General features: G+C 38.3%; 3 protein-coding genes and 1 long non-coding RNA gene across 9 annotated transcripts in view; 1 reads left to right on the top strand and 3 right to left on the bottom strand.

Moving 5' to 3' along the window:
* The window catches only part of LOC112559505, a 33733-nt gene extending 22018 nt beyond the window's left edge, over positions 1-11715 (top strand). For all 5 annotated transcript variants that reach the window (XR_003098350.1, XR_003098349.1, XR_003098352.1 and 2 more), the window contains 2 exons: positions 9832-9919; positions 10292-11715. This is a non-coding gene — a long non-coding RNA (uncharacterized LOC112559505). The remainder of the gene's footprint in view (positions 1-9831; positions 9920-10291) is intronic.
* Positions 1622-9557, bottom strand: LOC112559256. 2 transcript variants are annotated; one of them, XM_025230470.1, is made up of 5 exons: positions 6096-9557; positions 4650-4838; positions 3657-3713; positions 3207-3317; positions 1622-2878 (listed from the first exon to the last, which is right to left on the bottom strand). In XM_025230470.1, exons 1-5 carry the CDS (start codon positions 6145-6147, stop codon positions 2457-2459), a joined length of 831 nt encoding a protein of 276 aa, XP_025086255.1. In that variant the 5' UTR covers positions 6148-9557; the 3' UTR covers positions 1622-2456. The 2 variants fall into 2 exon arrangements, with proteins under 2 accessions (XP_025086255.1, XP_025086176.1); XM_025230391.1 differs by lacking the exon at positions 6096-9557 and having other exon boundaries at positions 4650-6056.
* A 3941-nt stretch (positions 11716-15656) lies between the features above and the next one.
* Positions 15657-21523, bottom strand: LOC112573858. The gene is made up of 4 exons (XM_025254509.1): positions 21436-21523; positions 20647-20914; positions 19671-19853; positions 15657-18151 (listed from the first exon to the last, which is right to left on the bottom strand). Exons 2-4 carry the CDS (start codon positions 20873-20875, stop codon positions 17868-17870), a joined length of 696 nt encoding a protein of 231 aa, XP_025110294.1. The 5' UTR covers positions 20876-20914; positions 21436-21523; the 3' UTR covers positions 15657-17867.
* A 733-nt stretch (positions 21524-22256) lies between these two features.
* LOC112577301 lies at positions 22257-27258 on the bottom strand. Its single transcript, XM_025260358.1, has 5 exons — positions 26947-27258; positions 26606-26722; positions 25525-25614; positions 24554-24718; positions 22257-23815 (listed from the first exon to the last, which is right to left on the bottom strand). The coding sequence occupies exons 1-5, from the start codon at positions 27197-27199 to the stop codon at positions 23436-23438; spliced, it is 1005 nt and encodes a 334-aa protein (XP_025116143.1). The 5' UTR covers positions 27200-27258; the 3' UTR covers positions 22257-23435.
* Positions 27259-27480: the final 222 nt, after the last annotated feature.

Genomic DNA, 27480 nt, shown 5'->3' with positions numbered 1-27480 from the left:
TACAACCATCTTTATGATAGAGCAGCCAGGCTCTTCCTTTGGAACAGGAAACTAGCCATGCACGGGTCGTAATCTCGTTTGCGACATTGTCACGGAAAATAAGACCAGGGAACGTTTGGCAGGGTTCCAGCAGTCGCACCCTCTCTTCGTCTTGTGTAGCTCGGCTGTTATCTGATTGTCACGCTTCCTGTGTGCACTTAGCAAAGGTCCGAGAGAAATCTAGTCCCCGCAGGCCCAGAAAGCATTTATGAAATTGTTTTTAGACAGTCATTTAGGTGGCTAAGCATGTGTATAGTGCGGCACCTACACAATCTGTACCTGCACCTGTCCATGTCATCTGACGAGTCCACATAATAAGTTAAGTGTATTAAGCCAAGTTTTGTAAAGTATGGAATATAAATTATTAAAATTTTACAAATCTTTCAAGCTTATGAAAATTCACTTGAAACTGGGTTTATCTGTATCGTTGATCTCTACTCCAGTATCCACCATAATGTTTTCTTGAATAGCACAGGATGAAAGGGATACCCTAGGTTAAAACACCATTAAACCCTTAGATACACAGAGCTTCATTCATTCTCATACCGTTCCTTAACTGTATTTATGAATACATTAACGAATCTCTGTACAAAAGGGACATGGGTGTGTAGGGGAGGGGTGAGTGAGAGCTGCCTCCAATGGAGAGTCGATCAACTGTGCAGCAGGTCATGCAGAACATCTCATGCGCCACATGTCGCTATTATGATGATTCGCGGGTTAACCATGTCAGGGCTTTCTTGTAATCGGAGTCAACAACATTGTAAGTGTCTCACTGCTACATGCGTGCCAACACAAAAAGACGAGCATGGCTGACACGCGAATTAAAAAAAAAACTCCTCCTTTCACCAAGTTCTCTTCCCTACCGTCCACCTTTCGCTAGAGAGGCGCTGCTGTTGACTTGTGGTTCATTGTGAACAAAAAAAATATGCATGATGCAATAGCTGTGTCAGTGCTAATTTTGACTAGGTCTTCACGCTGATCGTCAGTAGTAGTGTACCGAGGGTTGAGCGTCAGACTACTTCAGTAGCTCTCTGCTCTGACTCATAGCTGACGCCCCCTGACGCCCCCTGACGCCCCCTGATGCCCCCTGACGCTCGGTAGCTTGTCCTTGGATGTGACTGAAGGACAAGGCACGTGCTCGTCATGACAATAGTTTTTTTTTCCCAGCAGGTTTTTCCCATCTATACCACCTGTGGTTCACTGTACTAGTCTCCACCCCAGAGAAAAAAAAAAATTAATCGAGCGAAAATGAAATGGTTGCCGAATACATTTCGTCTGAAAAGTTTTTAGTGTAGATAAAAGGAATTCGTCAAAAATTGGGTATCTGACTCGATAGGGATTAGAGAAAGAAAGATAGACAAAGCTCTCAGAAAAAGTTATGCTGGAGATAATTGTGGTTTCTTAAGACCTGACTGGCAGGCTGAGGGGACAACATTTGTACCTCTCAGACGAGCGCTGCCGAGTAATAATAATAATGATAATTTATGGAGCGATAGAGCGCCTTCCCCTACCACCAAAGGCGGGATAAAGGCACTTCCATACTTGAAGTCGCACGAGCACATGGTTAATAGTAGACATCAGAAGCATCTTATAAATTTATTCACTCTCAGTCATATCATAACTACTCAATGCTATTTACAATCATAGTTTTTCTCCGATCCTCACAACAAGTACTATTAACCGAGCGTGCACACACACACACACTGTTACATTCAGATATATTCAATCCAGAGGCTGATAATTTAACCAGACAATATCTGGACTGGAGCCCACAGGGGAAGCGCAGGGTTGGGAGACAAACAGACGTGGAGAGGTCGGCCCAAGTGGGGGCTGAAGCATCTGGGAGGACATGGACCCAACTGAAGAAGCACGCCCAGAACGGGATCTGCTGTCGTGGTGTGGTTGCTGCCCTATACTCCACTGGGGGTAAACAGGACTAATAAGATATTTCATCTCTCACACAGGCATAACAATAAGGCAAGAACATATACATCTACACACTGCAGACAGCACACAAACGAGGGAGTACCTAAAAAAAAAGGTCAATGACAGAAATATGTCTTTAGATGAGAGCTGAGACTGCTGAGCTGAAGTGCAATTCTCAGACCAGTAGGCAGTGAATTCCAGAGACTAGGGGCAATAAAGCTGAAGGAACGGTGTCCAAAAAATGAGGTTAATCAAAACAGGATGCAATCCCATTTCCAGTGTGGCTCAGCGTCCTCAACTATTTTTCAAATCTCTGGATTTTCTTGTTCTACACGACCCTTTCAACATGGAAGCAGCTTGGAAAGGCTGCAAAACCCCAGACAACGGACAACCAGTCTTGTAGCACGAGACTACTTTCCCCAGCACCAGACACCAGACGCCAGCACCAGACACCAGACTGGTTGAGAGGTGGACCAGGTCGTCGTCCGCCTTTATATATCGTCTCCATGGTGTCTGGACAGGTTTGTGGCGACATTTTTGTCATACTTGCGGTCGTCGCTTGTTGGATTGTTCAAAATGCTGACCTTGGTGTTCTGAGAGTCAGGGCGGATGGTGACATCATATGCACTAACCTGCCCGTTGCCGGCATGACCACAATGGCCGGGGTTTGTGCTGCGGTCTTCATTTGAGCCATTGTTTTGGACAGCTTGCTGGGAGGACGATCCGACAGTTGCTGTCGAGTTCAGAGAATCATTGCTGGACGCTGTCTCATACCCGGTATCAGGTTGGGCAGGAGGATGGGAAACGGGTGACCTGAGGTCTGTCTCCATGTCCACCGCAAGTTCTTTCTGACTTGTGTCACTGTTTGCTAATACAGTAGTCATTAGAGGCTGGTCCTCTGGTTCTCTGCTAACTGAAACACGGGAAAAGAGAAAAGGTACCGATAAACACCGGCATGCCATTCATAACAACAATAAATAAATAATGGGAACAAATGACTTGAAATTTGTGGGTACTCCACGGACACTATTCAACTAGAACATAATTATGCAGTCGATAGTAGCTATCAAGACAAGACAAGAACCATTTTCTTTCCTTGCTACTTATTGCAATCAAGTTGCCTTGTGCATCATGTTTAGTAAGACATAAAAAAGGGAAGGGCGATATACAGGCGCAAACAGGAAGCGAGGGAAAGCGAACTACACATCAAATAACCGGAAGGGAGGTGTGCCACCTGTTACCTGTTAGTTGACGACGTAGACGACAGTAGAGGATGGCAAAGATTACAGCGGTAGATATGGCTGCTAGCAGCAGGATACACATGACGATGACCTGAGTATTTAGCCCCACATCTGTTACAGAGACAGTTATTGCTTATTAGGTGTATCAGATAACCCCTCACACCCTTGCAAGGAAAAAAAGGGAAAGAAAAGAAATCAATACAAACAGAAACAAACAAACATGCACACGCTTGCATACAAAACAAAAAAAGTACGAATCTATACCCATTATTTTAACATGCAGGAGTTTTAACCCTCTCTTAACCACCCCTCCCTGTGTCTCTCTGCTTGTCTGCACTCTCTCACTTCTTTCCTTCTTAACCCCTCCCTACCCTCCGATCTCTATCTGCCTCCCACTGCTTCACCCTGTTGTGTAGTGTAGAAGAAAAAGAAAACAAGAGTGGTTATCACCTGTTTGTGGAGTCTTTGCTGTCTTCAGCTCTTGCTCCAGTTCCTTTTTCTTCTTTTCTGAAACAGCCGCGAGAAAAGAAATGAAACAGAGACACTGTAACAGACTAGTATGTGGTCATACAGCAGACACCGAGATTTGTCTTTTCCTGCCAGTGTATGTGTGAGAGAGAGAGAATAAGAAAATAAATGTATGTATGCGCTCCTGCATTTTGTGTGTGTGTGTTAGGAGCAGGGTATGTAGGCTTTTATATGATTAATTTGACAGAAATAAGAGGGAGAAAGGGGACATAAAGAGGAAGAAAGAGGAAGGAATCTATCATATTTAATACACCAAACAGGGGTTGATATCAAATAAGGTACCCTTTCATTTAAAATACTATCTTTTGATCTGGTATCTATATTTTAAGACCCACACGAATACAGGAAATTCAGGTTTAAAACGTGGGAATTTATATCTATAGATATATATAAATAAAAATGTTAGCTAAGAGGATTATTAACTATGTCTCTGGGCCAATCTCACATCCCTGAAAATAAAAACCACCACCATCTAAACAAATTCACAAGGTATTCTTTTCTTCACTTCCTTCCTTGCTGACTCTTCCAACAGGACCAAAACAAACGAGGAGATAGACTCAGTATTATGGTTACAAATGGCGCGAGGCTGGCATCTGAGTCAGTCTGCATACAAATAATTATTTGTTGGAACAACACAGTCAAGCAATATTATTCAATGTCACTTTGTGTTTCAGATACTGAGCAAGTTAATTCAAAATAAAGAATATTTAAAGAGTAGAGTTTGTAACAAGAAGTGAAGAAAGGAAATAGAAACAAAAACTTTTTCATGGCTATCACTTTTTAAAAAGTATAAACCGTCATGTAAATGTTTACCCTAGATGCTTTCTTTTTCTCCTCCATTCCTCCATTGATTTGTAACCCCACCTCTCGCTCTTTATATATTTATAAAAAATGTCTGTACAGCTTCAAACTCACCTGCCTCGCAGTAATACAGACACTGTGGAAACTTGTCTTTGATGTGGGTGAGGTTGTGGCAGTAGTGGTCCAGTATGTCGGCGCAGGGCCTACAGTAAGGTTCATTATGGAGAGCTAGGCTACAGAAATGGTCGCCAGCACAAATCCCTTCGTGCCCGCAATCGCCATGGCAGCCAGCTGTAGAATCATCTGCCGAACAGTAAAACACTTGATGGGCAGCTACAAACAATAACAACTTAATGAGCCAGTCGATGGTAACAAATATCACAGATGACATGGTGCCCTGACAACAGCAGTTGTGGCCTGATCCTCGCAATGTGACGGAATGAGAATGGCTTCATGAAATTAGCATATGGGGAATTCCCGATACACAAAAATAAGTGTGTTGATATGTGTGTGTGTACACACACACAAACACACACACTCTCTCCTTCTAAGAGATTCATTGCTAAATTTTGTCAAATAAAAGTATTAATCAGTATAAACCAGAGTTTTAAACATCAAAATGGTGGAGACTGAACATCATTTTGTGGATATAGAGGAGTTTTTTTTTTAAATTGTTGTTGAACGTTTTCCCACAGACTACACAGGGCACTGCTAGCTCAACCTCATCGTGGAGGCGAGAGCGCGCGCTGTTGCTATAGCAACCCTCAACATTACTGTTTGCTCGCCGGATTTTCATCGTGTTGTGAGCGCTGTCAGGTCTGTGTTTAAAGCCTGATGGACGATTTGTTTCGGCTTTGAGGGGGACATATAAAGAGACATGTAGATATATAAAGCGTCTAGCACAGACTCCATATTTTTTTGGGGCGCCTGGTAGTGTGTGAGGGTTAAAACACTTGTAACCACTGCAGTCAGAGGATCCTGGTTCAGATCTCGTCTCGGAACACTGTGATATGTGACACATGTTCTCAGGGCGGGCCGTTGAAGGTTTCCTTTGGTACCCAGGTTTCTTCTCCATCAATAGCGAGGAATCACATCTAGGTTGAAGCACTTTCCCGGCAAGCAATTATTTTCATCATACAATTATCACACTACTTAAGCTTAACACTATTGTTGTGTAATATATGTAACAGTGTTAACATTAGGCTTACTTTTTCTTCAAACAGAAAATGTTTACATATTTTGCAATAAAATTACACATGTAGCTAAACAAGACTATACTCATTCCAAACTAAAACTATGCTTGTATCATAATAAAACGACACATATAATAAAAGTGTCCACTAGTAATAAAACTGTAGCTATTTCTATCACAGTAAAACTGAGAAAGTAGCGAGTAACGATTGAACAGAACACAAAATGTATTACTAATGTTTAAAAAATACAAGTTGATAAACACTAAACTATAGAAATCTTTTGCAAGAAGAAAATATTAAGAATGTAAACATAGGACACTCAAAAAATAATAATTAAAAACTATTTTTTTTCAGACATAAAACCTACCTGCACGGTTAAACAAAATAAGCCCAAAAGTAATGAGAATCTTCAGATACATGGAAGAGATGGACACCCAAGTACTCGATCCACACAAGCAGCTAGTCTTAGACACTAATGATTTATCTTCAACACTATGTGCAGGCCACAGTCAGATGAATCTCACCATGCCGCTACAAGTTCCGAAAAACATGCCCCACCCGAGAAGCCGCCTTTCAAATAAAATTCGCAATCTGTAGGCATTCAAACGACCTTTGTTTACGTGACGAAGCCGCGTGACCCTCCCGATAACGAGCCGATGATGTGTGGGGTGAAAGGGTAGAGCTGGAGCAGTAGCACTGGCGGGGTAGCAGCACCCGGATGCGGTAGTGAGTGACCGAGTTAATGAGAGAGAGGCAATAGCTGGAAAGATTCCTCTTTCATATCTACTACTATGCTATTTTTTCAGATGCAGGAAACGAACAGGTAGTCAGTCACGTGTTTTAAAACTGAATTAAACAGCAATCACACTAGGGAAAGAAGACCAAATAAATATCTTTCGCCCCAAAGAATGTGATGAATGTGTAGACTTTTGATAGTTCTTCTCCCCTCTCCATCTCTCTCTCTCTTCGCATTATGTGTTCGGGAGGGGAGTGGAAGTGAATGTATATGACGAGCCAAAGATCTCATGCCATAGAAACCAATGATTTTAACATGTTCAAAAGCCTTCACTTAAGCACGTATAAAATCTTTGCATTCATTGTGTGCGACTGATGCCTCGGTACACTTAAAACTCAAACATGACACCACCAACCTGTAGCTAATCGCAAGGGTAAACCTTATGGTTAGACAATTTCAGCTCCGTCATTCAATCACTGTGAGTCACTGCATGTTTCTACACAATCAAACACCCGAGATTAAAAAAAAGAAGAAAAAAGAAGAAGAAGAAAGGGAAGGATCACCCCTTCTTCGGTCAGGGGAATCACCATCCTCCCCCTCTTCCCCCTCCCCGAACATCTAGCAGTCTGTTGTTTCCGACATCCGAGTAGTCCCCAGTATCCAAATATGGACAAGAACCCGGCACAAGGCACGTCTTCTGACCCCTCCCATATATAGTCATATGTATTGTGTAAACAAACTGTTGAATGAGTCGTGGGTGAGACATCACATGGCGCATTATATTGATTGTGATGGTCTTTCGTTTTATTGGTGTCCGACGACAACAACTTATCAGTATTCAGCAATTTTCTTACTGATGTGCACAACCAGAGAAGGGGGTGAGGCATAAGTGCGTGGATTAGCTTGAAGTATTCTTTCGCTTACGAGCTACATGATTTCAGCTTCATTGACATATAGAGCGATGTAATAATAATAAAAAATGCAAATTTTGTAAAGCACATACTCACTCTCCTAGGGAGCATACTTGTAACGCTTAAGAACAAGAACGAAACATGGACAGCATACGAAGGACAGGAAAACAAACACATGAACTATAAAAAAATAAACAATAGTGCTAACGAAGAATACAATCAAATACAGAAAACACAGAGGAACCAAACAAAAACTGAGAGTAATACGATATTGCTGAAGGAAGACAAGGAGAGAAGGGCGTGAAAAGGACTGGCATGGTGGGAAAGGGGGCTAGGAGTAATGTTTACGGAAGAGATGCATTGACAAGAAGTGATTCAAGAAAAATATGTCATGACTAATTTACATCCTCTTTCTAGAATAGCTGAGTTTTCTTTTAACACTGGAATTTAAAGCATTGTTTAGGGTTATTCGCCTATTCAGACAGTGTTGGGGAAAGTATAAAGTCGGAGTGTGACCTAGCCTAGTTAGGCTGTGACCTGTCTTGATGTCGATGGGTCAACCTCCTGCCTTTCCCCACCCCCTCCAAGATATGTATTCGGAAGCATGAGTAAAAGTACTCACAGGATAAGAAGCAGTATTGGGTGAAAGAATTATTAAGTGTTTTGAAGATTAATTTTAACTGTTCTTTTAGAGCCAAGCAACATTCAGGAAATTTGTAGTTTCTTTATCTTCAGTTTTAAATTGAAACCCATGGCTGTATTGTCTTTCTGTCACACGCTCCTACTCACACATAAACGCTCTCACAAATTCTCTCACTCACACACACACACGTGTGCATGTATCCATCCATCCATCATTAAGTATTATTATTACATCTGACAAGTCCACTTGATAAATGTACAATAAACCAGCCTCTGTAAACTACACTTTCACAGCTGGTGTTAAGAATTAAATTTTAAAATTGTCTTACGAAAATTCATTTAAAACATCCAGATGATCTGTTATCACAGACTTAATCACTATAAAAGAAAAAGAATTTAAAAATGTAGGCTACACCCTGGCTATGGGCAGAGTCTCGATCAGTGTTGTTTCCCTGACCTTGGGGTTTGAATGCTCTCGTGAGATTTGTAATAAACAAGGATGAGGTAGGAAAAAATCCTTTGCGACGCTGAAGTGGAGGAGACTCGCTTGCATAGCAGGAGAGGAAGGGTGCATGCTCTGTGACATGCCAGTTGACAGGTTAATTGTTACATGTAGTGTAACATGCCAGTTGAATAGATGACAGGATATTACATACTGCATTCTATGTGACATGCCAGTTCAATAGGTGGCAGGTATTGCACGCTATGTGACATTCCAGTTGACAGGTTATTTGTTACATGCTATATGATATGCCAGATGAATAATGACAGGTTGTCATATGCTATCGGCTTGTCGCGGTAATGTTAAGCATGTCTACATGAGATCTTTGGTAATCAGGGTGGGTGTGGGTCAATATGTAAAAACGTCCGTTATGGTTGAACAACGCGCTGGTAAGGAAAAGACGAACAGGGGCTGAAACGGACGAAAAACTCTTTTCATCCTACCCAGACACAGAATGTAGAAGACATGTTCCTCTCCCCCGTAACAAAACTGGAAAAGACACGAGAGTTGTTGCATCAGTGCTAATTATAGCCCGTGTAGGTGTTCACGGCTACCTCTGCCCGCCTGACTTGCTGCCCCTGGAGGTGCAGGCGCTGTCCTTGGATGCCTTTGAAGGACCGCGCATGTACATCACCATGACAGTGCACTTTTCTCCATCTGCCTCGTGTCCTTGTTAGTCATCCCCTCCATAGTCCACTCTGCCAGCCCAAGAAAGCGATCGAGCGAAAGATAAAATGGTTTCCGGAGAAAGTTTTGTCCCAGAAAGTGAAATAAGTAATCGTTGAACATTTAACACAACCGAGAAAAGGCAGGAGTTGAGACCATCATCACGGTCTGGTGGCAGGTCCAGTTTCAACCGCTTTGAAGCAGATCGACAGGTCTGGTTGAGACAGTGTCACTAGACTGTGACGTCATCGCTGTAAGATGGTGGCAGGTCCAGTCTGAACCGCTTTGAAGCAGCCAGGCCTGGTTGAAACGGTGCCACTAGACTGACATGATCACCCACCCCTAACATTTAAAGATGGCGACTATATAACTGGTATAATCAGGAGATCCAAATGATAGAGTGTGATTAGTAAGAGCTTAATTGTTGAAAGAAGCAATTAAAGTAAATGAATCCTAAAGTAATTTAAAAGTATGCAAGGTTACTAATTAGCATTACAAGTTTATTACATGGTAGAATTCTGCCCACGTATGACTTTTGAGATAATGCTAAAAAAATAGTACATCATTCTACTGAGTAGCATTTTAGCTTCTTTTCTTCTACATGCATTGAATTTATAGATAATGTTTACCATGTTTTTGTGTGCAGGGCATCCCTCTACTTGCTGATGCTGTATGACAATCAAGCCTGAACAAAAAATGAGGGGTACCTGTTGGATAATGGTTAATGAAATGAGGTGAAACAATTAAAAATAGAGACAGAATAACAGCTAATGAAAGTACAGATTAAAACATGTATCTCCTCGCATAACACATACCCTAACCTTGTTATTTTGGAAATAGAAATAACAAAATGAATGATAAACTAAGAAAATGAATTTTAAAACTACTAAATATATATCTATTCTTGTTGGTGTCATTTACTTTATCAACATATTAATAAATATTTATTAATATATTAATAAATATTTATAAATAATATAAATAAGCTTTCGGGATTGTGAGAACTAATGTCTTGTAGTTTTCTGACTGGTTATAAATATCTTCATATTAGTGATCAGGTTATATTATTGATATTGTTGATCTCATCTTGATTTTTCTGTTAACAGGAAGCCAAAGCCACAAAAGGTGATATCTACCTTTTCTGCGACAAATGTAAAGATTTCCCTGCGAGAAGTGTTTCTTTTATGCGAGGACAATGACAAGACATGCATCTATCAGGCACTATAAACAACAATTTTGTGTTACTTATATTGCTGTATATTTGATACTGAGTGAAATATATCTGTTATGTATATTTCGTTAAGAAGGGGACATTCCTTTAACAAGCTTTAGGGACCTGAACAAGTCACAACCTTATCAATCCCTGTCAATAAGACAATCTTTAGAAAAAAACTGTTAAGAAGTTGGAGTTAAAATTTTCGATACATAAATAATTTTGTCATTGTCTTCAATATCATTTTGTACCCGTGGCCACTGATAAGTAAGGGGAGGCCATCTGTTAAATAATTGCTGTAAGCTTACACTGTGAGAATCAGCTTCATCATTGAAATATTTGGTACAGATTGTTTAACATCTTGTTGAAGTTTATGTATTAAAGCAAGCTTTTAAATGAGTTGTGGTACAGCATGTGAGAAGATAACTTTCAGTTTTAACATGATTTATTTTTATTTCATGATTAACTATAATCGTGTATATGGATTAGCTCCCTTTTCATATAGTTAGTGAAATACATTATATTAACACAGTTCCCAATTAAAAATGTGATAATTTGAGCATGAATTTAAAGCTTTTGTTGTGAATGGCTTGAGTTTCTTGGAGGTATTACAAAAGGTAGATTAGCTTATGCATCACATCTTAAAGATGGCGCAGCTTGAGAATGGTTCAATGTTGCAGCAGTAAGTCACCTTCAGTTCTTACTACACACAAAATGTCATTTACTCTATCTCTCTCATCTACATATACCCTTGAATTTAAGCAAAGAAACTTGTATATAAATGAATAGTTGTTGTTCCTTATTGACCGGAAGAAAGATTAATTTTTTTTTTAGCTTTTTTACATTTTAATGATTACTATTCATGAAATCTCAAGCATGACTTAAGCCCACAGACAGTACTTTGCTACACTGTACGATAAGGGGTTAATTTGGTTTATGGGTAGGTATTAAAGAACAGTTTAAGACAAGAATTAAACAATTAAAAATTATGTTAGGTGAAGTAAAGATCACGAGGTAAAGAGTTTAAAAAGATATTAGAAATATTAAATTTTTTTTAAAAGATTTACATGAGATCTGAAGGCAAGTACCATTATTGCAAGAAGGCAATAGATTAATAACTACTGCAAGTGTTCTTTTGCATAAATATGGACTAAAAATTAAAGAATAAAAAGTCGATTTTTCTTCTGCATGTCATGGATACAAGCAGTGTAAATGCACATGACATGTTCATATGTGTTCTTTCAGATAACAAAAAACAAACACCTGCCTGTTGGTCTCCTGAATATTTAGACCAAAGGAAATAAAGTTTGGCATTTTTGTTTTTTTTTTGTGTGTTTAATGTAAGATATGTGATGTGTATCAGGTGATATAAAAAATATATTGTCATATTGCTAAGGTTTTGACTGTTTTTTTTTTAACATTAAAGGTTAATCTGGCCTTATTTGTCAATAGAAGTTCATCTTAGCTAGTACAGACGCCCATTTTTTGATAGTATAGAGGATAGTAAAACATAAATTTAGTGAGTTGAAGTGTGGGCAAGACTATGTTTGCAAACAACCATCTAAAACCTACTCTATTTCTTGATTTGCAAATAGCAGTGATTCTTGACCTCAAAAATTAGTAACTAGTTTTTATGAAAACTTTTTCTATCCCATATTCTTGCTGTGATCATCAAAACTCAAGATTACAAAATTACATTCATCTCACTTCAAAGAAGAATGTGAAATTAACACTTCAGTTTAAGGACATAATGGGTTTTCACTAAAAAGAAATATAAATTATAATTTTCATAATATTCAAATTATTTTATTAACTACTTTCTGAAATTATTCTTTTGATCGTGCAGATGAAATAATATGTATGTTAGCTGGCCCACAAAACACATCGCTCCTCTCCAGCCTTGATGTCGTGGCTTTCTCATCCTCACTATCATTATATATTCTATGGCCTGTTAATTAAGAACAGTCATGTTTGCAATATTTGAGAAATCTAAAAAATTTTAGCAGACTGGTTTTTTAGGCCTGTTTGACATGCGATATAAATTTGACATTCCAGGTTTTAGCTTGATGTTAGTTTTAGTTTAGCCTAATATTGCAGTTTTTTAGAGATATTTTACAATGAGTATGTGATATTCATGCTCATTATAAGAATATACAAAAAATATGTTTTTTATGTGAAACAGTAATTCATAAGAGACATAAACTAATTTGGGGGAACTTCTAGGAGTTATCAATATGTGAAGGGAGTGTGATATTTCACTTAAGGCAAACGAACTAAACTTTCACTTTAGTCTTTGGGGGAGGGGGCAATTGGTGTTTTATGTGGAGTCAGCAACTGAGGCAGCCAGCCCTATAAACAGATGCCACATGCAGTGAAACATCAGCATGACTGAGATGAGAGCTGAACCGAGAACAGCCAAACCTTACAGCAAAATTAGTCTTCAGACAGTATATTATTTTAAATGGGGTGTCATGTGGTCAGCCCTCTATGCTAAACCCTACCCCTTGATACGTGCACAAGCGAGAAGTCATACAAACAAACCAATGGACAGAAAGAGGACATGGGGTCACTTGTGATGTATGTGTAGTTGACCTCTTTACATGCATGGTGATGTTTGTAGAGGTGTACAGGAAGGACTAAGTGGGAGGAGATGTTCGCTAAGATGTGCATGGGTTTTATCCCAATCTTAGAAAAAAGGTTGCTTCCCACTAGACTTTTAAAGTATTTCAGTTCATCGTGCAGTTTAACCCAAACTTATCAAGGTAGAAGAACTGCAGAATGAGAAACTGTGATGAACGATGCCGGCATTTTACGTTTCGCCTTTGGAATTCTGCATATTCCAAGGGCGTTAATTCAAGACCAAGGGAATGAATCATACCAGAAACTTTATTCCATTGTTCAGTGGCAGTCGGTATAAACAAATTCCCTGCCAGCATGTCAATATTTTGCAAGCAACTTTGTTTCCGTGGACTCAAAACACAGCACGACCAAATAATAAACTTTCGAAAGTCAAAACGTTTTGTAAACTTATTTAAAATATTAAGTAGTCTCCTGTTGAACATGACCAGTAGGAAAAGCAAGCAAATAAAAGAACCCCAACCAATCCAAAACAAACAATGCAAAATTTATACCCTGCTCATACAAACAGTGTCCTATTGGACTGGATGAGCTTGAACTGACAGCCGAGTTCAAAAGTTCAAAAGCAGTTTGTCAAGCTTACCAGCGGGTGGGCACAAGTCAACCTCCGTGTGAAACAGTGGGGGGCAGGAAGAAAACAGCAGACTCACAGGCGGCAAGAACATCTTCAAACAATCAAACAATTACTATCTGTGATCAGTGTGTACAGATTGTTTGATATTTAACAATAGATATGACTTGAAATGTATCCCATCTCCTTTCAGCAGGAGCCCACATACTCCACAACTCAAAGAGATTTATTAGTTTTACAGAAGTCCTGTAAGCTGTCTTTATTCTAGTTAGTGTTGGTGATCCGGTGGAATAGTAGTGAAACAAGTAAAACGGACTGAGTATGGCCAACACTCTAATGGCAGTGAGCTCTCAGAGGGACGGTACTTGGTAATTATATGGAGGAGCTGGCGTTGACTGCACGGGAAACCTCATTTGCCATCTTCGATATACGACATGATAATGAAGAATATTTAGTGACGAAGATCATTAGTCAGTCATTCGTCCCTTGACCTGTCGGTGGGTCAAGCACATGGACAGACGTGGAAGTTGAGAGGACCCGCCAGTCCAGCTTGTTTTGGGATGTCCAGGAAAGCTCAGATCCATCGTCGCATCTCAGGTCAGGCTTTGTGATAAAAATCGCCATCTGATACAGGCATTAAATTAAATTAAAAGTACTTACATAACGCATTTCTTTGATTGGGAGTGAACCCATGAGCAAAATAACAAAAAATGGAGGGAAATGGGAATATTTAGTTTGATTTGTCCATTGAGTCTTGTGTTGCAAATTTTGGACATTCCATAAAAAACAATGATGTCATCATCTGTCGGGGGTGAGAAAGGCGGTTTAGAAGACTTTGGTTAGCTGTGCCTATATCATTGAGATGTTGAACAATTTTTCTGTTCACCTCGGTTACCTTTTTCATATAATCTGCGCCGGGACCATAATATTATGCTCATGCAGAAAGAACATCAGGTTCAGCATACGACGCGAAATCTTCTTGTCCATGTTGACCACGTCATGCTGCGCAAATTTCGAGCGGAAATTTTTGTTTTAATTGAATGCTTTAAAACTAAACGAAACACTCTACTATTGTCCGGTTCCAGTTGTACGGAGCTGGGCGTAACCAAGGACTTTTCAGTTTCAGAGTAGGTTTATATGAATGTAACTTGAAGTGCTAGTAACAAACAAGTAACAAATATCATATCAGAAGAAAACACGCAAGCGTGGTTAAGAAGAACATTATAAAGATGTAGATGCATTCGAGGTCATACTTTTCTTCAAAGAACATACATATTATTAATATTTACATTCACATATAAACATATCACGATGTTAGGTTATTACCTTATTCGTGTTATTTACAAAACAACAATGTATATTGTTCCCAGTTATATTCTATGAAAGGAAGCAGGACGTGAAGTAGAGAGGATGACCTCGGTGTCTCAAGCTGTTCCCTAGCTACTGTACCTTCCACCATTTTACTGTGGACAAGAGGGCGTCAGAAGGCAAGATTTTATCCTTTATTCTATTTCGTATCTACTCGATGGTGATGTGCTATTCTGTGGGAGGAGATACACCGGATCCTGCTGTAGTGATCAACTCTACGGGCTGTATCCTAACCTTGCTGATGGTCCGCCTCTCCACACGGGCATGGTGCTGCGTTTTTTTTTATGATAGTCCTCTTGAGGTGGCTGTTGAGATTGCAGTGTCCGGTCCTCAGACGGAATAGCAGATTTGCTCATGGAGGAGCAGTGGCTAGAGGGCGTTCTGTTGAGCTCTTCTGACGATTTTGTTATAGTACTGATTCTTTTTGAAGGCGGTGGCGAAACCCTCATGTTCTTCTAGTGGATCAGCCATAATTGTTTCAAGGAACACGTCGAAAAAAATACATACCTTATTTCGAGATTGTCGGGACATACATTAAAGACTGTCCTGTAGAGAATGTGGGGGAGGTTGAGAATGAAAAACAAAAACGAAAAAAAAAAAAAAACTGGACAGAAAACATCTAAAACAGACTGCCATTTCGTTAGGCACATCCCAGAGATGAGAGTAAAACAAAGAAAGTTTGTGAGAGTCTGGTTCTTTTACTACTGATATATTAATGATAATGATGATGACGGTGATATGATGGGTCTCACAAAATTACAATGGTCGATAAATTACACAAAACATAATATCATAAGACAACAGTGAATAACCAAAGTAACTGTGTTGAAATATATCTAACATCCCTGATTACAATTTGTGGTTTCTTGTCACTTCATCAAATACAAGCTACATGAAAGTCTTCACCTGAAATGTTTATTTCCAGACGGAGCATTGTACTGTGGAGAATAATGCAGGATAGTGTTCCTGTCACTCAACTGACCATGATTAATAGGAGTGTGATAAGGCTTTTCACAGCCTAAATAAATGACATGATACTATCATCATACTAACACAGTGACAACAGGACTGCTGGATCATTCTCACTGCATAATGCTTGAAAGCAATGTGTCCTGCTTCATTCTGTTATGTGAATGGCTGGGAATGCCTAAAGCACTAAAAGCATTCTTCACAGCCTGATAACATGGGGAGGAAGATTCATACCTACAGCTAAGACCTTGACTGCATACTGTGCCCTGTACACAGGACTTAGCAACTTGAGCCCCATACAGTAAGTATACGTATCTTTGAACGTTAAGCATGAAAATATAAGCTATGGCATCACACAAAGTTTACAAATTATTTAAAACATTTCTCACCAACCTGAATGGCTAAATGAATTCATTACTAAGTAGTTATAACAAAGCTATTTATTACTAATCCTGATTATGTTCATGTTAAAACGATGGATCATGCTTAAAAGTAAGAGTAGTTTTATAAAATACTTATAAATCTGGTCTTTCCAAACATGATAAAGGCAACAATTCTGAAACTTTAAAATTGATGCATATAACTATGAAAGAGCATATATAAATGTCATTGAACAAATGTAAGCACATACTGGCTTTTAAGGTTTTTGATTTCTTAGGTATAGGAAATTTATAAAGGACCAATCTAAACAACATATTAACAGTTCTTTAAAGTTAGCTTTTCTAATCCAAATTAACTGCTAAAATCTTTAAAACTATATAACTTCTAATTAACAACAATTCCTCAGAGTAAAAGCAATGTAGAAATCTTTGTATTTTAATGTGTTCTAAATATTTGTAGCTAGGAAAGATACTTTATGAGACTTTCAATGTGTAGTTTTCTTTTAAAATAAAACGTAATGTCCTGACAAAGGTCACAAAACATTTTTTTAAATACACAATATGGGGATAAAAATTAAAATAAACTTTAACAAAACCAGTATACAAAATAACATCTGAGCAGAACAAGTTCCTCAAGCAGTAATTATAAGGTTCTGAATAAAAAAGCACACTCCTCCTATTTGTTTATAATCTGTAACGCTTGACATTGGATAGATACTGGATTAATCTGGTGAACTGCAAACTGAATTACTACTAATATAATCCATATTTGTGCACCACACCTGTTGGCTGGGGGGACTGGAAGCAAACACTTTGGAGTGGATACTATACTGCACAGTAACAAGTGAAAGGTCATATTTTTTCTAAGGCAAGTAGTTGGAGTTAACATCCAATCTTAAATTAAGAGTATACTTAACTATCACAAAATTTCAAAACTTGTCAAAAGAGTATATAAAATAGACTAAAACCTCTGGGCAAAACATGGAAAATTTCCTTGCATGATCATTTTTTTCTGTGGCTAAACCAGAAGGGAATCATGGTGGTAAATAACTAAAGATTCTGTTGTGTAGTTTTAGCTAAGGGAAGTAACTGATTGAGAGACGAGTCAGCTTTTAAATATAGCATTTAATTGCTCTTTTACTATTAACAATTCATAAATTAAAAAAGAAAAGATAATATTTATCACACAGTTGTATATCAGGAAGAGATCAGTTTGAGACTGACTGTGCTCAGGCTATTTCTTTTCAATGGAGTGCAAAGTCTTCTTCACATCCTTGCCTTTCATTTCACATACACACACCCTTACCCACTCATCTCAATCAAACCCCCACATACACCATCTCTTGTCAATTGCTTGTCCGCGAGTGCTTTTGTATGATATGTTTCTTTTGGAACTGGTAAGAGTCATTTCCTTTCACATTCACTGGCCTCTTTAAAATGATCGATATCTTCCTGGAGTTTTCTTCATGTAGTCACAACAACCTTTATAGCAGCCAAGAAAAAAGTCAGGAAAGATGAGATCTTCCCCTCTATTTCTGCTCTGCTCAGAAAAGTCTAGATATTGTTGTACAAGTTGGCATTAGGAGTTGAAGTAAATCCAGTATGGATAGATACTGGGTGAGTGTCGAAGGTTGTTGGTGAGATGTTGTGAAAGACCATGTTTCTTGATGAGATGCACTGGTTGCTGCTAGACACTGCCTCTTCCTCAGTGTTACTGGACACTGCATTATCAAAGTCAGCATCCCCTCTTTTCTATCAGTTGTGTGCTTGCCACCATCTGAATGATCTATGAGCACGAGCTCCTCATTGCATTGCTTTTGCTGCGTCTCTGAAAACCAAAACAATTGATCCATAGAGCTTGAAGCATGCAGAGTTTTAAATAGTTACATTTATACATAATTAATACATTTATAGCTATATGAAATAGTTACAAAAACTGTTTCATAAGCATGTATATGGGCATATCAACTTTTTCACACAGCTATGAAGATTTCATTTGATTTGCTCCCCTTGGATATTTCATATCATAATCTGCCATTCCTAAGACTCATTTTCTTCATTAGTAAATCTTTATACTGTATTTCATGCCACAGCTTAATACAACAATCAATGAGACATTGATGTATCATTGTGCTATGTCACTACTGCCTGTTTAGAATTCACCTTTTTAAGTTACCTTTACTAGAAAACCCCCATTTGTGGAAAAAGTCAGCTGAATACACAAAATATTTATAGCAATGACCATTTAAACACCATGAAAAATCAGCAAGTTTATAAATTTCAGAAAGCTGCTTTTTCATTTTTATTATTTTTGTTTACTTCATTTCTTCTCCGTTCTTGTAGATCCTACTGATCATCTTGCATGGCTGAGTTTTGTAATGAGAATTTTTTTAAGGTTTAGTGTTATTGCTAATGATTAGTGTGAATTTGAGTCATTTTTTTATTGTGCATGAACAACTAATCTTACTAGATGACAATGAAAAAAGATTTGAAAAAATTATGATTGACAATCACCATGTTTCTGTGTTTTGTTTCACATAAACAAATATGACATGTAATTCATACATATGCTTAACTTTGACTTATGCGGAGGCGGGGATTGACTTTTTAATTTTCTCTGCTGGGAATCATTACATTTTTTTATAAATTAGTTTAATATCTAATATTATCTATAATATTATATCTAATATGCTGGCATACCAGTTTGCTCTCTCCACACTGGTTTTCTCACTTTCCTATGTATCAGACTGGAGTATAAGCCATTGCCTTTCTCCTGCCCTGCCTCTATCTCTGTATGTAGCTCTATTTCCGTGTTTCTTCATCTTCCTGGCATTTTTTAATTGTTCATGTGTATATAGATTGCTTGATTGTGATGTCTGTCTCAGCTTTATTCCCTACTCCTCACTCACTCCCTCTCTCTTGTAAAGCACATGAGCTCACCTATATGTAGAAAAAATGTGCTATACAAATACTAGTTTTATAATATTGAATAATTATGACACAGAAGTTGAGGCAAGGGTGTAACTTGCATTCAACACCAAGCCAGCAGCTTTATCACTAAAATGCCGCTAGCCCTGGTGTCACCTACACAGAAAGACTAGTGCTCATGAGATGAGGAATCCAGAACGATCCTCTGCATGGTGACTATTGTCCTCTTAAATACTGAGCTACCAAGCCACTTAATGATGTGAGAGAAGCAAACATAGAGACTATTATCAGTATGTAGCAGCAGATGCTGACAGTAAGAAAGGTTAAAAACAATGTAAAGACAACGTGGAATCTATCAGCAGTCTCTGCAATAGCCGAAAGACAGTCCATTAAGATGATATATCACCTAGCATATTTACCTTGGAGCAGTTGAAGTGAGTCTGTTGAACTATCACTATCAACACACTTTGGATCTTTCTTTGTTTGACACACTTTAAGCCTTTTGTTGATTAAAAATATAATGGAAATTCCAAGCAGAGCAGTAATGAAAATCAGGATATATGTAGTCCACAAGTAAACAGGGCTCACACATTCTGTTGGTGCTGAAACAAAAAGGTAAAGAAGTTAAGAATTAAAAAATAAAAAAGATATGTCCAAAATGAAAAACCTCATATAATTTAACCTTTATCATCTCATTGCTATCGTTGTATTCAAATAAAACTGTTCCCTGGCCATTCTCATTAGTTAGACATACAGTTTCATAATAAATGCTTAGTATGTAACATTCTCAATGAAATTCATGGGGAGGTTAATTTTAAAAAGCCCATTCATTATAGGCTGCATATGTTATAAACCAGCTTCTTCTTTGTTAAGTACATTTTCATACTTAAAAAAACGTAAAATAAACATAAACATTCAGTACTACTGAACCTTTCTGCACTTGTAATATTCTTTAGAAAAATAACTAAGTGGATGCATCTGTTAAGGGAAAATCTTCTGCCTAATATATCTTCTTAATTAAAGTAAATTTTAGTATTACTAAACATTTTGAAGCAAATTACTTGCAATAACTTTTTTTAGAATATGTGTTGGCTAAGTGCACCTATGGCAGAATAGTTGAGGAAACTCAGACTCATCACAACTTATAGTGTTACAAATTCAAATTGTAACTGTGACCAGATTATTTATGTATAGACTGAGGATTCATAAAGTTTGTTATTTTCCCCCTTCAGCAAAAAAGTGATCAGTTTGTTACACAGTTTTTGAATACTTCTCTCTTCTGGGAACTCCAAGTTTTCAACTGTGATTCTCAAGAGGCTCACAGTTATATTAAGATTTGTCCTGAGACAGCTTAAAACATTTTTTATGTCACCATAACACAAAAGTACTTCAAACCTGTGTTATGTGAGTATTTCTGTTGCAAACACCATGCATCACAATGCACAGGTAAAGAATCATTTCCGCAATAAGTGCTTCGTGTGCTGCAAAGTTCACATCTCTTTGTGTACTCATTGCAGAACTGATTTATTCTCTGACAGCAATCTTTGAAGCAGACATAGTAGCCTGCTTTACACTCCCAGCTGTGTTCTGGATCAGAATCAGACTGTGCAGCTACCCCTTCCATGCCAATATTTTGCTTTCCAAAGAATGGCTGTTGGACTATCTGCCAAGATAAAGATGCAAAAAAACAAATATTAAAAAAAAGAAAAAAAAAATGTAAATATTTCTTGATCTTGAATTGTTTAATCTGGAAAGACCCAGCTCAAAGACTGTTACCATACGTTCTACGTCCAGATGTTTAAGATTTATTTGTCCCATGTGCAAATATGATTCTTGGCATCGAGACTTTGTGTACAATGCAGTATACGTATTAACAAAAATTAGTGCGTGACAAATATTAAGGTATATAGTGGGTGGCAGGTTTTAACTTAATATAAAAGCTTCCCAGAGTTTCCAGCATTTATATTTGTGATATCTTTGTTAGTGATGATCAGTTTAGTTTTCTGTCACTGCATAATTTTCCTGAAGTTCAAGGCGTGATACGTATATTAGGCAGATCTGATTTGCCTTTGTACCATTGCAAACAGACCAAAGTACGACATTGTTTGTACTCTAACGTAAAGGAAGATGTGTAGTAAAGTGATATTTATTAAAAATTTCAACATAAAGTAAACATTATCTTACCAATTGTTGAAATAATTTGGCGATATTTTTTCCCGGAAAATCCCCGGCCTAACAGAGACCTCAGTCCTAACTTTGGTAAACAGGAAAAACCCAAGGGAAGCAATACATGTATCTCATGCTCGTATACGAGTAGCTTCCCTTTAACCATGCCTCACCGGCTATTTACTAACTAGCAAACTGTCAACAGTGACAATCTTGGCTGGACTACTGCAACTTTGTATACATTCCTGTAGCCTTATCCAATCTAATTTTGGCAGAGAAGCTTGTGAAATCGTTACAAACTGTTGTAAACACACTCGAACCTGACGGTTAGCTTACTGACAAAACCAGCTGTGTAGCATTAAAATGTATTTAAATATGAGACAACACTCTCAGTGTATGTATATTGAAAATTTTAATTTGAAACATTTAAATTTCCTCTCTAGTAAAATAAGTGCTTTTGTATGATAGAATAATTAAGGAGTTAATTTCTTTGATATCAAAACAGAGAAAACCGAAATTACTTATATACAACTCAAAAATTTAACCCAGAGAAAAATGACCTTTCTGCGCTACTTTGCGGCGCGCGCGGGAAGATGCATGGCTGGTTGTATAGTCTCTTGTTTTTGTAGTTTGCAAATTATACTACCGTATCATCATTACAATATTCGTGCGTTTGCTCGTCAAAACCTCAGGAGTGGTGTATTGTACTGGTTGTCTGATATCTCTTAGGTGGTCCTATTCCTATATTCTCACTTCAATTTTGTTTTAGCGACTATATATATGTATTTCTTTATACTGTTCATTGTTTAAAAGACGTTTAGTTTGTTAGCTTTTTCTTATTGTTGCTTTCATCAAAAAGATATTATAAAACAACAAAACAGAGGGAGGCGTTTGATATCGTGCATGTTGTGTGATATTACAGTTCTAGCAGCAAAATAAAATATGTTCATGCAATTTAATATTTTATTTTAAGAGATGCGAGAAATGTCCCGAATGACTTGGAAACAAAAAGTATCTTTTAGAGCATTTATACAGCTGCCATGCCCCCCTTATATAAAGTCTGATCTAGTGCAGTACCATACAGGTTGAAGTGCTCGCCTCGTACTAAACAAAACCTGATCTGGCAGTTCGTGCGATCTCTCTTCCTCCTCTTCATCTCCTTTCATCGGTTGAATACACTTAACATGACTTTTCTGTTTAACTTTGCCAAAACTTATGTGAATAAATAGCTTATTAGTTTAAATCTTTTTATTATATTTTTAAGTTACCAGGTCGTTTGTTACAGGAGTTGACCAACATTTAATAGCTCACTTTTCACTGTCGCATGTTGTTACTTTTATTGTTGTTACACTTTTGACCACCTAGGTGCACTCCTGATATTGTGTGTATTGTATTCCAAGGATATAAACACAATGTAAAGACGAAGATGTGACTATGTATCAACGGTCATTTATTTACAATAAAGATATCATATTCATTTACAAGCTTAAAAAAGAAATGTAATATACAAAAAACATTCAGAACATTGAGCGCATGGTTCATTGATTTTGTAAGTGCCAGAAAGGGTTGTTAGTTTGCTTGAGTGCTTACCACGTGATATTTTTGAATTTTTCGATGAGGGGATAATGAAGTTTATTTGTAAAATGAAAAAGAAGAGGGTTTAACCGATGGATATCTAAAATAACAGTTGTGAAAAAATATCATATATAGTAACTTCAACACCATTCCCCTCCCCTAAATGCAATTACCATGATTATGTCCGAAAGGTACAAATGTCTGCCTATAGCCTCCTTTAAGTATCGGTAGTTTATTTTACTATTTTGAAGACTTCTGCAATTCTGCGAACAAAGTTCTTGACCCCATAGTCTCACTTTTGCTGATGCTTATCACCTATCCGATGACAGGGAAGATACCCTACGATGCTCAAATGTCCATCCAACTAGGTCGTACAATACGATATTGTCAGTCTTCCACTTTTTCGAAACATCAGCCATATCGTTTCTCCTCCTCCTTTGTCATCATCTTCTATTAGACTGCATGAAGTCTAATTCATCGCCCAAAGTAAAGGTCGTTCGGGGTCCGTTAGGTGCCACCTGGTGTTCGCCACTCAGGCTGCTGCTCTCGCTGGCGTGGCCGCTGTCTGTGCACTGAGCAGGACCTGCAACCGAGTTCCCATCTGCTGCGTCGTTTTCCTCGCCATCTCTCGTGTCGGTGTCATTGTCTGTGTCCAGCGGGATTTCGGTGAATGTGCAGTGATCACCACGTTCAGCAAGATCAAAGAGTTCTTGTCCTTCAGGACAGGCGAGCGAGACTTGTGCGGGTAGGGTCGGCTTGACGCTCTTGAACCGATATAATTTAAAAAATGGACAAGAAGACCACTTCTGAAGATCAACAGGCTCTGAAATATATACAGAAACACAGGTACACGTCCGCATGCACGCACAAGCAGTTAAGTACCCACACACACCAATGACATTAATATCTGAACTCATAACACTTCCTTTTCACGAAAAACTGTTAAAATACCGCTAAGAGCTTGAACAACCATTCAAGGGTCGTCACAATTTACCTATTTCCTAGTAAGGGTCCCACAGCCAAGGGGCAGTGAGCCTAAAAAGTTCATCGTATTCAGAGCTCGACATGAGGACTTAAGGATGACAGAACCCAACCCTTTTGCCATCTTCACATTCCTAAGCTCATCAAGTACTCATTCCTTCTGGGTGGACAATAGGAAGTAATTCAGCCACAAGACAAAGCACGCTTCATTGAACAGCGTTCATTTGTTCCCCACGCACGGACTGGTGTAGCTTCCCCCGGTGATTCGTACAGTAGACAGCTTACAACATTCTACTGAGTTATTGACAAATTATTAAGACTGTCATCCCTTAACTTATTATGTTCAAGAGTCACGTGTAAACAGAACTTCATTCTGCCATGCTAATGAGACAACCATAGTTCATGTTTTCCTCCACAACCTCCACAACTGTAACTGCCCATGCATCTGGCCCAATGCGAACAATATAGCAGACAATTAATTGTCTATACTTACTTTTATTAGAATAATTTTCTTTGTTGTATATTTATACCTTGGTGTAGTAAGCTGTTTTACTACATAAAAGGTATCATTGCTACTCACTGGCAGTACAGATCATGCTGACTTCACGCCTACTGTGTTCCTTCAGCTGCTTGTTCTCTCTCTGAACGGACCACACCCAGCAGCTCAGACACATCAGGACCAGTAGTAGGAGCACAATGAAGGCGGTGACACAGATAATGGCGACGGTGAAAATAAATTCGTAATCTACAGACCAAAAAAAAAAAAAAGTGGTTACAATTTCTTGCAGCTTTGTTGAGCTGCTTGTAGATGACGGTCCATGACTGAATCTTGGACATTACCTCCTTCTGCGGCCTGTATAATTCAATAATTTTGAGCGCCTTAACTTAATTAAAAGCAAAATATTAGGAAGGAAGTGATGAGAGGATGCAGCAAATGCTACAAGGCGCACGGGTAAACGCTTTTTAAAACATACAGCTTCTGTCTCCATGCTCTCGACCCTAAAGCTGAAAATTAAGCAACCATCCAGAATTGACTGTCATTGTTACACGAGTTTCTGCTTCAGTCACCGGGTAGACGCTGTCTGTGCACTTTTCACAGAATGGGCTCTAGAGCCTACATCAGCAATTCCCCAAATAATTCATAATCCAGACCTTTTCTACTTAACGAAGGAAAGATATCAGAGGTTTTGGTTGAAAGATATCAGAAATATTTGCTGTTTACAAAGCCAATTGTCACAGAAGAGCTTTTAGAGTGGCTCAAAGACAGTCCTTGCTCATTGCTGGTGGTACGTTCCTCTGTTATACGGTCGCTGGCTTTTGGGTCAGTGGGGAAAGTTCCCCTATTACACACTGGAAAAAGGCTTAGGCTAGTTATGTGTCATATAGTCGTCATAGGAATTTATTTGAAATAGTGCATCATGTCGACAAGGTTCATTTAAATATCAACTTTAGTTTAATCAAATAAAAATGAGAGAATAGTAAAATATATAATAATTAAACCAAAATAGAGATAAAAAAGAAATAGAGATAAGAAGAGAGAGAGAGACTTACGAGACTTTTGTTCTTGAAGCTCAACCATTGCATCAGTCAGATTCTTTTGGGTGGCATTCAGTTCTTTGCGATTATGCTGCAGCTGTTCATCTGTAGATGACAACAATTTAATGTGAACACAAATAATACTTATATTTGTGCATTTGAATACAAGCGCGAACATATATATAAATAAAATGCGTATTACAGTGATGTTGGGACGGATGGAAAGGCAAAGAGAGTATACGAAGGAGAAGCATGTGGAAAAAGTGTACATGCTCTCACTTCTTAATTAATATCTTTGGTCTAAATAGAAAATGTTTAAAATAAAACAACTTTGCCCGTGTTATCTCAGCTGATTTGATGTAGTTTTAGTACAGTGACTCATGTACAATGGCCTAAGCCTTTCTGAAGCACGTAATGACAACATAACAGGGGAATTTCCCACAAACAATAAATAAAGCAGTTGTTTTGCTTTGATTTATCCTGGAAGGTTTTTCTTTTGTTAATATAACAAGTAATTAAGTAATTTAAGCATGCCGGTAGGCATGAAAACAGATAGAAGATAATGTTACTAATGAAACAGGTGCAGGCTATGTGGATGTGATTGACAGAGAAACAAAAGGTCAGTTTAAAATTAAAATTTAAAGAACAGTAAGAAAACCACTTGCGAATGATACCTCGAACATGAGAAGAATTTCAACCTAAGTGCAACTGGTCCAAAGGACAGGATATATGACAGCTTGGAATGTCATGACTACACATATTTAAGAACATTAGAGATGTCATGTGAACTGACCTGCCGTGAAATAAATTATGAAATAACTAGTAGAAAGGGCAGAAGGGCGGGAAAAGAGAAGAGATAGACAAGGGAATCCGGTAATTTGCGAGTTGAGGTTATTTTAAGCTGATAGTTATGCCTAATTTGATTTCATGATGAATAAATAATTAGATTTCTGTTTATTCCACCGTTGCCACCATGTGAAGGGAATGGTTTTACATGACTGGATTGCACTTCTCTTGTAACATATTTTTTCGATGTAGCGGAACCGCTCACCATGCGCAGAAGATGCAGAAAAAAGTTTTGAAAAAAACAACTCACCAGCCGCTTGAACAGCAGCCTCCATGTAGTCCAGCTTATCTTGCATCGCATTCCTTTCTTCTATCAAAGCTGATATGTTGCCATGGAGATAAAGCGTGTTATTTTTGGAGAATTCTCCTGCAGGAAAAGTTGTGATGTGTGTTACATGACATTGTCCATTCGATAGTTTCTACTTTGAGTTATTTGATATTATTGTCTTGTGCTCAGATCAAGTTTTTGTTGATGTGGGAGTGATGTTGTTTTGATTTTTTCTAAAGTATTATCGGAAGTAGTATGGAACTTCACAGAAAATGTAGCTGGACCGTGGCCCAGACAGAACAGAATGTATTATTGTAACTTACGTTCACACGTAGCTTCGCATGATGGGTAGTTTCGTCTGAGATAATCAAAGTCCTGGTAACACCATTGTATCAGAAGAGTGCAGTTTCTGCAGTCCCCAAAGATGTCGCTTTTGAGGGAACAAAATTCTCCCACGTGACAGGTGCTACGATTCCTGCACTCGCTGACCCCCAGACCTGGCCATTCAGTCTCTATGGCAACTAGAGGCGATGCAGCCAGCATGCAAATAATTAGGAGGCTTGTATCAGACATCATGCTTCTTGATGCCACAATGTTCTTCAGGTCATTTCTCTTAGATCCTTGTCCACTTTTCCCCTGCCAAAAGAAGACTGGGTGACGAATAATCACTGTCTTATATACTTTGAGTCAAGGTTTGCGGGAATGACCGAAACACCTCAGGGGACTTAGGCCCTCCTTCCAGTACACTGCGTGTGGGGATATGCCCCTCCCTGTGTGTCTGTGTACGAGTGTTCTTTCAAATCACATTTTTGGTCATTCTCTTGTGTTGTGACAGATAAGTGGTATTAGCTACATGC

Source organism: Pomacea canaliculata, linkage group LG1, assembly GCF_003073045.1.
Source record: "Pomacea canaliculata isolate SZHN2017 linkage group LG1, ASM307304v1, whole genome shotgun sequence".
NCBI classification, from domain to species: Eukaryota; Metazoa; Mollusca; class Gastropoda; order Architaenioglossa; family Ampullariidae; genus Pomacea; species Pomacea canaliculata.
This window is presented reverse-complemented; position numbering and strand designations above follow the sequence as displayed.

Bases quoted from the DNA above. Each gene is read 5' to 3' on its own strand.
- LOC112559256 (XM_025230391.1), bottom strand. From the start codon at position 4,926: ATGTCATCTGTGATATTTGTTACCATCGACTGGCTCATTAAGTTGTTA. The intron at 3,714-4,649 runs GTGAGTTTGAAG...CGGCTGTTTCAG, and splicing joins TCTGTATTACTGCGAGGCAG to AAAAGAAGAAAAAGGAACTG. The intron at 3,318-3,656 runs GTGATAACCACT...TCTCTGTAACAG, and splicing joins AGCAAAGACTCCACAAACAG to ATGTGGGGCTAAATACTCAG.
- LOC112573858 (XM_025254509.1), bottom strand. From the start codon at position 20,875: ATGGAAGGGGTAGCTGCACAGTCTGATTCTGATCCAGAACACAGCTGG. The intron at 19,854-20,646 runs GTTTGAAGTACT...TTTTTGTTTCAG, and splicing joins GAAATACTCACATAACACAG to CACCAACAGAATGTGTGAGC. The intron at 18,152-19,670 runs GTAAATATGCTA...TTTGGTTTTCAG, and splicing joins CTCACTTCAACTGCTCCAAG to AGACGCAGCAAAAGCAATGC.
- LOC112577301 (XM_025260358.1), bottom strand. From the start codon at position 27,199: ATGATGTCTGATACAAGCCTCCTAATTATTTGCATGCTGGCTGCATCG. The intron at 24,719-25,524 runs GTAAGTCTCTCT...TTTGGTCTGTAG, and splicing joins GCTTCAAGAACAAAAGTCTC to ATTACGAATTTATTTTCACC. The intron at 23,816-24,553 runs GTGAGTAGCAAT...TATATATTTCAG, and splicing joins CAGCATGATCTGTACTGCCA to AGCCTGTTGATCTTCAGAAG.